At 41.2% G+C, this 11868-nt stretch overlaps 1 protein-coding gene across 9 annotated transcripts in view; it reads right to left on the reverse strand.

The window, feature by feature from the left end:
- Nucleotides 1-11200, reverse strand: part of fat1a (FAT atypical cadherin 1a) — an 86373-nt gene extending 75173 nt beyond the window's left edge. For 8 of the 9 annotated variants that reach the window (XR_009269409.1, XM_058767533.1, XM_058767377.1 and 5 more), the window contains exons 1-2: nucleotides 9405-9502; nucleotides 4506-7789 (exon numbers count right to left, since the gene is read on the reverse strand). Coding sequence is in view for 8 of the 9 variants with exons in the window: in XM_058767533.1 (XP_058623516.1) it covers nucleotides 4506-7764 (3259 nt within the window). In the remaining variant the exon portion in view is untranslated. Of the gene's footprint in view, nucleotides 1-4505; nucleotides 7790-9404; nucleotides 9503-10966 lie in introns of those variants that run through there. The other variant, XM_058767222.1, reaches the window with a different exon arrangement.
- Nucleotides 11201-11868: the final 668 nt, after the last annotated feature.

Raw genomic sequence — 11868 nt, forward strand, 5'->3', positions numbered from 1 at the left:
TTGAAGCCACAAAACCATTACTGAATCTACAAAACATACAGCAAGACCAGTAAGGTTCAAATCATAAAGCAATGAATTATGATCCGGTTCTTTTTAGGGAAATTAAAAACAGGCAGAGCAGTATAGTCAGATTCTAAAATCAATGAATCTTAAAGGTTCTTTTCAGGGAAATCAAAAACATACGGCCCAACCACTGCAGTCTGATTCCCGACCTAATGACACTTATGAGCCAGTTCTTAGAAGTGCAATTCCGTTCTCCAAATATTTCTCCTCCAAAAGTGCTAAAAGAAAAGTTAATGAACAGAGTACTTCATTTTCATTAGCAAGTATCAAATGCACTGAGTTTTCAAAAATGCTGTACTGGCTACTACAAAAGTGCATTTTGAAACATACTAAAAAGATAGCGGGGTTGTGAGTCTTCAAAGAGAATTCAAAAAACGCTTGCCAGAGCATATGGACTTAAAAGAGTGAAAGATGTTAATAGTTATGTTAATAAAACGACAGACCAGAAACATAAATTAAAATGCATTTAGAGACTGAGTTTGAAGATTTTGGCTCTGCCTATTGAATAATCAATCTCTGAAACGTCTAACTAGAAGTTGTAAATGTTGTTTCTTATAAAAGTATTGTTGTATTACAAGTCAGGCAACATTTTCTGATCATCAGTCACATGGGGAACAAGTGGAAAAAGTCACTGGCTTTCTATGCTGCTTCATGCACAAACAGATATTTTTGTGCAGCGAGTCAGGGGGATTAGACATGGTTGCATGCTCAGCATTATGGGGCACTCTCTGACCTAATGGTGTCTGGCTCAAGCAGGTATGTCTGTATCCCGATGTCTGAGTAGGTACGTTCCAATTTTCGTACTATTCCATGCCATTTTATAGTGTAAACAGTGTGAGCAGTCTGTTTACAATGAAAAATCCCAAAAGAAGTACACTTCAAATATCTGGATGATGCACCTTTTTATAAATGAAAAAAACAAGCATAAAGTATTTCGTTTGGGACACTAGTTATTGATCATGGCATCAGCATGTGGTGAGTTTTTTTTTTATACATACAAATGCAACTTTTTTTCACATAGTTAAGAAATTGTGATCTCTTATACTTTTGGATATTAAATAACAACACTGAAATTAAATGTACTTAGAGGTTGATATTGATATGTTTACCAAGTACAGAGTCATTTTTTTAAATTTAATGATCTGAAAAATGTGGCTACTCAGCATCTCAATGTAGGTGACCCCTGCAAACTTTCACAAGAGGTGTAAATTGCTATCATTTTGCGTGGTCAACTGGGCAAAGAATCTGAGCTGACTTCATTACAGAGCAAATGAATAATATAAAGCAAAAATGTACTATTCTCAGAACACAAATGAGAAAACTGCCTGGTAGATGTGTTTCTTTAAAATGTGCTTTAGTAGGAGGAGGTGTTAGGATTAAAATGAAAGGTTAAACCTAATTGAGCATACAATGTCATTGGCCTCAGAATTTAAGAGCTGCTCAAAATTTGAGCTCCTTTGCACCACCTTTAATGAGCTGCTTCCAGAAATAAGTTTTTGACTGATCCCATAAAAGATAGCAAAACGGGACTTTCAATTCGAGGTAAAACTAGATATTTATGGTGTTGTGGGTGGTTGCTAGGATGATTTGGTACACACACACACACACACATATGATAAATGTTCAAGCTTATCTAACCTTTACTGATAGTTGACTTTGTGCTTACTTTGAGACTGATACTCATAGTGTCCCTAGAGAAAGCTCAGCATTTGCAACCATCTATTTTTTTGAATTTCATTTCATAAGTATCAAAGCCAAAGATCCTTGACCCGTGACTTTGCTCTCCACTTTTACTCGTTCCCTTTTACCATGGGAGGTTTATTAAATAAAGGCACAAGATTCTTTGCGCAGCTCTGGTGACATCAATCGATTTAGTGCATACCTCAATGATTTGTGCATCTGTGCTTGTGTGTGTGTGTCATCTTTACAAACACACACATGGCAGAATTTCCCTGACTTGAGCACTAAGGTCTCACCAGAGCCCATTATAGCCCTCTGCTCTTGACATGTTTGTGAGAATCACATATGTAAACACTGCAGGAGGTTCTACAGACAGTCTCTACAGACCGATTTCTAGCTTTGCTATGAACTGCTGAGATGGAAAAGCAGACCAAATCACACACAATCTCAAGTAACCATTCTATTTTAAAGCACTAATCGGGTCGTATTCGAGTTTCATTGTGTCAGTAATAGTTTAATTCAAACTGTTTCTCAGAACTGAGGTGTTTGAGGGAAGCTTTTGCTCCCCTCAAACAAAAATACATCTATGGGAAGACGGGATATAAATGACGGAAGCCTCACATTCCTACAAGGCGGAATTACTGGAGTGAAACATGTAGGGCTGAGGCAAACAAAATGGGGGGTAGAAATGAACAACAGAAAACATTTAATTTGCACATTCCTTGCCCCCTGTGGGGTCTGCAGAAATAGAGAATAAAATGGGCAACACAAACACATGTAAAATATAGTTCAAAGCGCCAAATATGGCCCAGATGTGTTTCAGTCTTTCTTTTAGTGTTCATTCTCATAAAACATGACTAAAGGTACACCCATAGCCTCCAGCAACGGTGACCCTACGTTCTCGAAATACCATTTAGTGCAAAACAACAAATGGCTCTTTATTACTATTCTCTAGCCTTGGTTTAAAGATTGATTCCTTGCTTGAAACGTGATATTCATCCCACATGTAGTGACCTCAAACCTGAACACCTCCTACCCATCCCTCTTCTAATCTTTCCATTCCCAAGAGAGCTGCTGTTACCTCAGGCATATTTGCTTTACTACCAGTCCTGGCTATGATCCTTAACAATGGGACTCTGAAAAAGACAATGGCATTGCTGCCAGATCAGATAGATCAATTTGGGGGTCAGAGAGCGGGGAAGAAGGTCAGAGACTCCTGGTGGCCCGCATCTCTTGTTAGGGGTGGTGCTGAGTGGACTCTCAATTGACAATGCTCACAACCACAAAACATTACGGTAACTATTAAATTAAAACTTTGATTTGCAGTAAGCAATGGATAGAATGTATAGCCTACAATATAATTTAATGTAAAAGTGACAGTTCTGATAACTGGCTCAAAACGTTATTACACTGACCCCATGTCATCCATATTGTTGAGCCCTGCAAAGTTTTTTTAAGTTTAGAAGAGTTATATCTGTGGTGGTGACAAACTAGTGCAGGTTCGTAACTTTCTGATCCACCCAAGAGACCATTCAACTATTTTCTCTACCTGAATCAAAATCTCCAAGTAAGCTTCCATCCATTGGAACTGCAGCAAAGCCCAATCTCCATAAGACTGGGCAGGCACAATGGCCAACAGATGGTCTTGTTGGGGGGACAACCCTATGCCAGCACATCCTGTCATGCTAAATTTACCACACAAAAAAGCACGATTTCCCAAAAGGGATTCAAAGGGGATACTGCTAATTTACTTTCTTAGGCAGACATGCCTGGCTACCTTGATTTGAATTACAGTACAACTAGTAATACGTTTCCACCTTGACTAACCTGGTGATTTGTTATGCATGAAGTCCAGACATTAATTGCATGCATGCAGAAAACATTTTATGCATGATGTTTCACTGGTTTGTTGTTTGTACATTACTCATTTAGCTCAGCATAGAAACCCATTAATCCAAGAAAACACTTAATATTCACAGTCTTGTGAGCTTTGGGTATATGAGGCCTTCATTTTTTACTGGGTGGCCAAGAGTTGCACAGTGTCAAAGACCGTTGGAATTCCAGACTGCTTATTTTAAGCTTTTGGCACAGGTGTTTTGAGTGGTCAGGGCAGCTGAGAGAAGTATTAATACATTCTTTGTATAAAGATAATGAGGCCAGATGTTGACTTTTGAAATGTGTTTGCTTCAAAAAGCACCATTCCCGAACTCTCATTGGCTCACATTCATAGACATTAAGTACCCTATGGCCTACATAACAAAATAATCTATAAATGAGAAATAGCCGGTGCTTGATTTGATTATTTAAAAAGAAAAATAGACAGAGAGAAAGAATCAAGTAGAAAAATATGTGTGCACGGAAGTAGGGGGTGGGGAGGGCGAGCAATCCTCTTAATACCACGGCAACTAGTATGGAATGTCTACAGCAGGTCCGAGAGACAGCTGCTCCATCTGTTCCTGCCATCAATTCTCTCTCCTCCGGCGCAAAAATGAAAGGAATCAGGATGCTCTTCATCAGCTCTCTCAAAGACATCCAACTGCTACCACCGACCTGCGCAAGTATCCAACTGATGCCACACAAAATAATATGAATCCCTCCTTCTGTACACCCCAAAAAAATCCTTGCACATTTGCACCGTTCATATCACCGGCCACTTTTATGCATAGGAGATTTGTTTCTTGAATAATTCATGACCCGACAAAACATCCCCCGCTACCCCACCCCAGTCATGAACAGATAAAAGGGAAAGGAAGATAACTTACCAGTTTCTTCGTCGATAGTAAAGATCCCCAGACCCGAGCCATCCCGAATGGAGTAACGGATTTCTCCGTCTCTTCCTTTATCCTCATCCTGAGCTGTGATTTTCATCACTGATGTTCCAATTGGCACATCCTCTTTGATAAATCCCTTATCCACAAATGATGGGAACAATGGCCTGTACAGATTCTCGTTCACGTCCACAACCTCCACCTCAATATGACAACTTGAGGACAAAGATATCGGCTTCCCTTTGTCCTTCGCCCTTGCTGTGAGACTGTACACTTGCTTTTTCTCGTAATCCAGATTCTGCACGATTCGTACGGCGCCACTCAATTTGTCTACTTCAAATTTCCCATCCCCGTTGTCAGCGAGGCTGTACCGTACTTGGCTTGATGGCCCAACATCTGGGTCGTGAGCTTCCAGCCACATTATAACAGTACCAATGGGTAGATCCTCACGTACTCTCACCTGATAATTTGGAGGAACAAATTTCGGAGGGTTGTCATTTACATCCTCCAGAGTGATTTTAAGCAACACAGTCGAGACAAGTTGAGGTTCACCAGCGGCCTGGTCACGAGCTGCTATCTTGAGAATAAAACTGGGCTGCACTTCACGGTCTAGAGGCTTCTTAACCGTAACGATCCCTGTTTCCGTATCAATAGCAAATTGATCTGTGTCTGCCAATATGGAGTATCTGACCACACCATTATCACCAAGATCTTTGTCTTTTGCTTCAACTTGAATGATCTCTGTGCCCACTGCAGTGCTCTCGCTGATGTCCACCGAATATGCATCCTGTAAAAATTGTGGGCTGTTGTCATTAGCATCCAGGATCTTTACATCCAGCAGACGTGAAGACGACTTCTGGGGTATTCCAAGGTCATACACGGTAATGTTCAATGTATAGTGATCAGTTGTTTCTCTATCAAGTGGTGCATACACTTTGAGCCATCCGCTGTCCATGTCAATGACGAAACGACTTTCAGGGTCACCCCCAGAGATTACATAAACCAGTTTTCCATTAAAACCGCTGTCAGAATCCGTGGCACTAAGATGGACAATCCTGGCTCCAACAGGCAAGTCTTCCTTGACCTCAATCACACTGGGAAAAGTTTCTGCAAACTGGGGCGCAACGCGGTTCACAGAATGAAAGTCTTGGAAGTGGTCTTCAGGTTCGTTATGGCTGTGGATCTTGCTTCCTTGCAGAAGTTTTTCTGCCAGCATGCTGGCAACTCCAGTATCAACACATTTCACTTGGACTGGTTTACGTGCCGTAACGACCGTAATGTTCAAAAACATGGGCTGAGTTTCATGTTCTCCATCACTGGCTATGATCTGCAAACTGTGATAGGACACTTTTGCTGCCTCACCCTCACTCAAAGGCTGCTTTAAGGACAGAATGCCTGAGTTTGGATTAATTTCAAACAGATTCAAGTCATTCCCAGCTTTTATTCTGTACCTCACCAACTGCAACTCATCGGCATCGATAGCAGACACGGTTGTGATCTGCTCACCAACACCATGGTCTCTTGGCACAGTTACGTCACAATCCACATTCTCAAAAAGTGGCTTGTTGTCGTTCAAGTTGTTAAGTGTGACTGTAACCTGAGTTTCCACCTCACGTCGAAAAGGGGAACCCCAGTCTGACACTCGCACTTTCAATGTATAAATCCTTGGCATCAGTTCATAATCCAAAATCTCCGAACTACGGATGACACCAGAGAAGTAGTCAATGACAAACGGCTGGGGATTCACATTGGCAATGCTGTAAGTGACATATCCATTTTCACCACTGTCTAAATCAGTGGCTTTCACTGTTAGTACACTAGTACCTATGGGCATGTTTTCATCAATGCTAGCTTTGTAAGATGTCTGTTTGAATTCTGGGGCGTTGTTGTTCACGTCGATCACATTGATAATTACTTTTGCGGATGCTTTTTTGTCGCTGGTCATTACTTCTAATTCATATCTGTTCACGGAGTCTGCATGAAGGGGCCCAGCTGTTGTAATCAAGCCTGAATCTGCATTAATGGCAAAATGATTTTTATCCAATTTGTGTCTAAACGCATACTTAAGTTGAGGATACTTTGGCACAGCTGTTACCATTACAACAGGTGTGTTCAGTGGTGCAAATTCACTCACATTGACTCTGTAAGTAGCTTGACTGAACTTAGGAGGCCCTACTTTAAAGTGGGGGGACATGACATGGACGACCTTTGCGGATGAAAACTGGGGTGGACTTCCTTTGTCTTTGGCTTGCAGTGTTAGGTTGTATCCAAAAGGCTGACTATCCCAGTCGACCTGCTTAACTGCTTTGATTTTATATTCCTTACTGCCTGGACTTGTGCGCATGGCTTTAAACTGCTGAAGAGGGTCGCCTGCAACCACACTGAGAGATGCTATCTCACCATTAGCACCCTGGTCTCTGTCTTCGACAGTCACGACAGCATAAGTAGGGTCCTTGTCAGTGTCTGAGGGTGCTAGGGTTACAGCAGTGATGACCGGAGCATGCTCGTTGGCCTGCTCCACTCGTACCGTTAACTTAGCCATGCTGCTAAATCCACTGCTACCGTACAGTTTCATGCCTCGGTCCACTGCTAAAATCTCTAATTCATACTGCTTTGTCTCAGAGTAGTCCAGCTTTCCAGTTAGCGTAACTACACCACTTGTGGGGTGGACCGAAAACATATCCGTCCATTCTCTGAAGCTGTAGTAGTACTCTCCGTTCGTACCGATATCCGCATCCGTCGCCATCACCTTGGCTACACTTGTGCGAATAGCTGTGTTTTCTGGTAAAGATATGCTATAAGCGGTTGGTGAGAACAGTGGCCGAAGATCATTTGTGTCCAGTACCTGAATCCTGACTCGTGCTCGAGCCTCAGCATTTGAATTCTTTTCCATGGCTTTGACTGTGAGAATATAGTGGTCTCTAACCTCCCGGTTAAGAATGGCACTGCTACCTCCTTTGGTCCTTATTCGCAAAAAACTAAAGTCTCCCAATTGATAGTCCTCAGCTTTGAAGAGGTTCTCATTGTCTCCCGACACGATTTTGTACCGTATTTCCCAGGTAGGATCTGTGATGTAGATTCCCATTTTGACAGGACTTTCCACATAGGTCTTAGCAGCAGAGTTCTCATAAATGGTAGCATTGTAAACAGACTGGGTAAACAGAGGGACGGGCTCAGTGTCAAGGCTTTGGATCCCAGTGCAGCTGCACAGGAGCAGCAGAACCACCAGCAGTGAAGTCACGTGGTTCTGCATGATTGCAGCGCACTCCTCACTGAAACTGTGGGGAAAAAAGGGAAAAAGTTAAGATAACACAGCTCCACTTTTAATAGATTTAGTACATTTGGGACACATTTACGTGGTTTGAGTCTTTCATCTGAAAACTTCATATCTAACACTACTTAAATTATCATTAAGAAGGTATTCCTGGGTTGAGGCAGATAAGAAACTTAACAGACAACTTTTAAATATCTGTTTATGGCATATCATCACTCAAAACAAATATGATTAGTGCATCAGCATCCACAGACACAGCAGCTGACTATTTGTCTATATTTCCAACTTCACCATAGACACCATGACAGCAGATAGGCCAAATGATGAATTGTTGTGAACACTGTGAGGATGGAATTGCCTTTTGTGTATACATATAAAGTCACATTCCACTGCCTCTTGAATAAATTATATATTATTATCACTGCCTCCTGCCATACATCTTCTTCAGCTAAGAACAAAACAATGTGTACAGAAAGATGTATGAAATAATGTGTTCATAAGTAAGAAAACATCAACAATTATATCAATGAATATGAAAAGCTGATCAATCACAAAACTTTCTTTTTCTTTTTCATCTCTACTTTGACCTGCATTATTTACCAGAACTCACTGACACACTAAAAAGAAGTGCTTATTACCTATTTATTCATATGTATTAGTGGTGATAAATGCATTATTATAGTGGTTCGTATTATTTGTGATATTGTTTAGCCTATTTTCTGATACTGCACATCAGGAAAGTGCCGTTTGCATGGCTAACAATGTTAAACAAATCTCTAGAAAACTTTCAGCGTTCGTTTCATCTATTCGCATTTACTAAAATACGCACATATTCGGCTAGCTTGCCGACGAAAAACGGCGTAATGTAGAAATTCATAACATTAATACAACATTTAACATAAGTTGTGTGCAAAGCAATTTATAACAGAGGACTTCACACTCTGCGAGCGCGTGCTCGAGATTTTCAAACGTCCTCTCGACTCTTCTTGCCCTCAAGCGTATAATACAGCAAAAGACTCACAGTCGTTAAAACGACGTTTAGTTCAGAAATGAAATAAATATGACTGAACTTTCTCAGCGAAAACTAAGAACCATAAAACCTCTTTGTTGTTAGCACACTAAACATACTAAATGTTTTTTTCTTCTTCACATGAACCTCAGTGGTAACTCTCCTAAATATATGGCAATTTAGCCAATGGAATGGAAACAAAATACCAAAGTAACAAAAGACGGGCTTCTGCTCCGTTGTTAAAGTGTATCCCCATCCCCCAGTCCGTCAGTTCCTATTCATTTCACGTCGCCACGCCGATGCCTTCATGCGCTGGCCAGATGTATGAACTGTTCCTATTTGAAAACAATTATCTGACCACTCTGGACCGCTTATCTTAAATAATTCAACTGCAACTGAACACATTGAGTATTCCAACAGCTTTGCCAAGCTACGGTCAACTTCAAAGCTGCCCTATTTCCACCATGAACGGACAGCAGTGAAGGACTCCCTACGGCAACTTTACACCGCGAGCTGACTGAAACTTTTACGCATTTCTGAAAATAGCACAAAACTAGAACACGAACAAGAAGCCCTAGCGCAATTTTAAGATTTCCCAAATCGTACATACCTATTTCAGTACTAACGTCCTTTGTTTGGTGGCTTTTCATGAAGTTTATAAGTTCCGAATCTCTGCATGGTACCAACACTCTCAGCCGCTCTCTCTGCTCACTGAACTATCCGATCAGCGCGCACACACACAAAGCGCTCTTAGTATCTCTCCGCGCTCCTTGTACAGCGCACGGATCTACTTCCTATTGGCATGAAGATGAAACGGCCGTCGCTCTCCCCTCACAGTGGGACGGGAGAAGTCTTTGATGTTTTATTTTATGTGCCAAACCTCTGTCTCTAATGAAGAAATATGCTGAATCATGCCTTTTTGGAACAAAGCAGATAAATTATCTCCATGGCTGTCAGCATTTGAGATACTCGTCGTGATAAAAGCCCTACGCGCAAGGTACCTACATTACCTATCACTAAGGATGTCAAAGTAACACCGGTATTTCAGTTCCAAGTCGATAGATAAATTAAAAAGATACACCAATGCCAGTTTTTTCTATAGCATTATTGCGTTTTCTGACTCATATGCGATGTGCTCTGTGAAAAGCGTTCGCAACTGAACAGTTACACACGCACCACTCATTCAAATGCTAACTTGGTCATTATTAATGTTAACAAAACTGTTTATGTCTTAGGTGAATATAAATATAAAAGGTGAATATTTGTCAAAATATCACATTTATAGATTAGAACATCCAGTGTAATTGCAGACGGTATATAAAGCAAACATGAAAAGAGAAATCTATGTCAGCATAATTTTCATATATAATTAATCGCCTAATGCATAGGCTATAGGCTATCTAATTCAAATCAAAGTAACATTTGATTAGCCTACTAGTTTCTCGATTATTAAGCCTATTGATATAAGAACCATGAAAAACTAAAAGCAAGAACTTAATCCTAGTTCTATTGTCTTTTTTTCCCTTCTTTTTTTTCTTATTCTGTTATTGGCTTACAATTTATTTCTTTATTTCAGAACGTAAGGCAATATTTTCTTAATTAAGAAGTTGGTTATTGCTAATATTTGCAGTTGTGTTGCGAATCGAATCACTTTCTGTGCTGGTATTGCAATGGGGGAAATCGAGAGAACTCCATACATTCTTTACATGTTGAGGTGTAGCTATTTAATAAATAAAAAATCAAAAAATCAAAGCAATACCACATGGAAACCGGGGAAAAGTTGTATCGCCAGACGGAAAACCTTCTTAAAGCGTGGCCCCAAGCACGGCACATGCACTCTGTTGCTCGCGAATGATGGCGCTGTCTCACTGCTGTGCCAGAGCGCGAGCGATCCACGAGGCTGTGCGCTCTATACCTCAATCTGTGCAACTCACTTTATAATGCTTACATCCAGTTGCGCGTGTCCATTGCCTATGCATGACCATATAATATTATGCGTAATGACGGTGTTAATAATTATGGTAATTATTGCTGGTTAAGTAGCACAAGTAAAGGAGTAGTGGTTGTAGTAACAGTTGTAGATGCAGTAATGCCGTTTTGCCTTTTTTCTGCAATGCATTTTGTACTAAAAGTAGTTGCATTCGTTGAAAAGCTATTGTGAAAGAGGCTCACCAGATTCAGCGGGCAAAATAAGCCGCCGCTCCAAAGTTGCGTCTAAATGATCTCCAGGATGTGTTGGCAAAAAGAGTATGTGAGCATATCTTCGCATGGAGATTCAGTCAAAACTCGCAATAAATCCGGCTCGTGGTGTAGTAGCCCCTACATTTCCTTACACATCCGAAATCCTCGTGAGCAGGATTCCACGCGGCCACGCGTGCAGAGACTATCCACAATACTCACTCGGAGCTCGTGCGCTCAGGCAGTGGAGGAGGCGCGCGGATCCTCCGGGATGCCTGGCTGGCTTTCCGCCGCTGTGACGTCACCGCTCTCCCGGGGGAGTCGATCATTTGAGTCGGTGATCTCACCTCTACCTTACGCTTTGACGTTTCGCACTGACATTGCAGGCTGTTTATTGAATTATCAGCGTAATGCAACTTTGTAACTTTAGACTTCAGCTGTCTGTGGCGATCCATTACTTTAGGATCAATAAAGTAGAGCATTCTGCCCCTCAAATAGACTTTTTATTCAGTTTAATAGTTAAATTATTTGCCCTGTCTGAGAATGTGAAACATCTTGATTGTATAAAGTTAGTATATTGACCTTTGTGTTTGAAGCTTTATTATAGCCGAAATGTGGCATGTTGCTTAAATAAGAACACCTGATGTTCATTAAGTTTGGACTCATAAAACATTTGCCCCGGGGACTCTGTGAATGAGATACATCAGGTCCCTTGTGTGTGTGTGTGCCCCCACTCCTCCCCTGACCATTTATCAAGATGCAAAATCGTTCATTCACCCCCAACGTTGTGCCTCCTTACACACTCATGCAGACACTGCATCACTCTGATCCCCCCATAAAGGTTTAATTGGATTCCGGTCAGGTGACGTGAGGGAGCCGGCCGGTGCTTTTGATCC

The sequence above is a fragment of the Onychostoma macrolepis genome, chromosome 01 (assembly GCF_012432095.1).
Source record: "Onychostoma macrolepis isolate SWU-2019 chromosome 01, ASM1243209v1, whole genome shotgun sequence".
Taxonomy (NCBI): domain Eukaryota; kingdom Metazoa; phylum Chordata; class Actinopteri; order Cypriniformes; family Cyprinidae; genus Onychostoma; species Onychostoma macrolepis.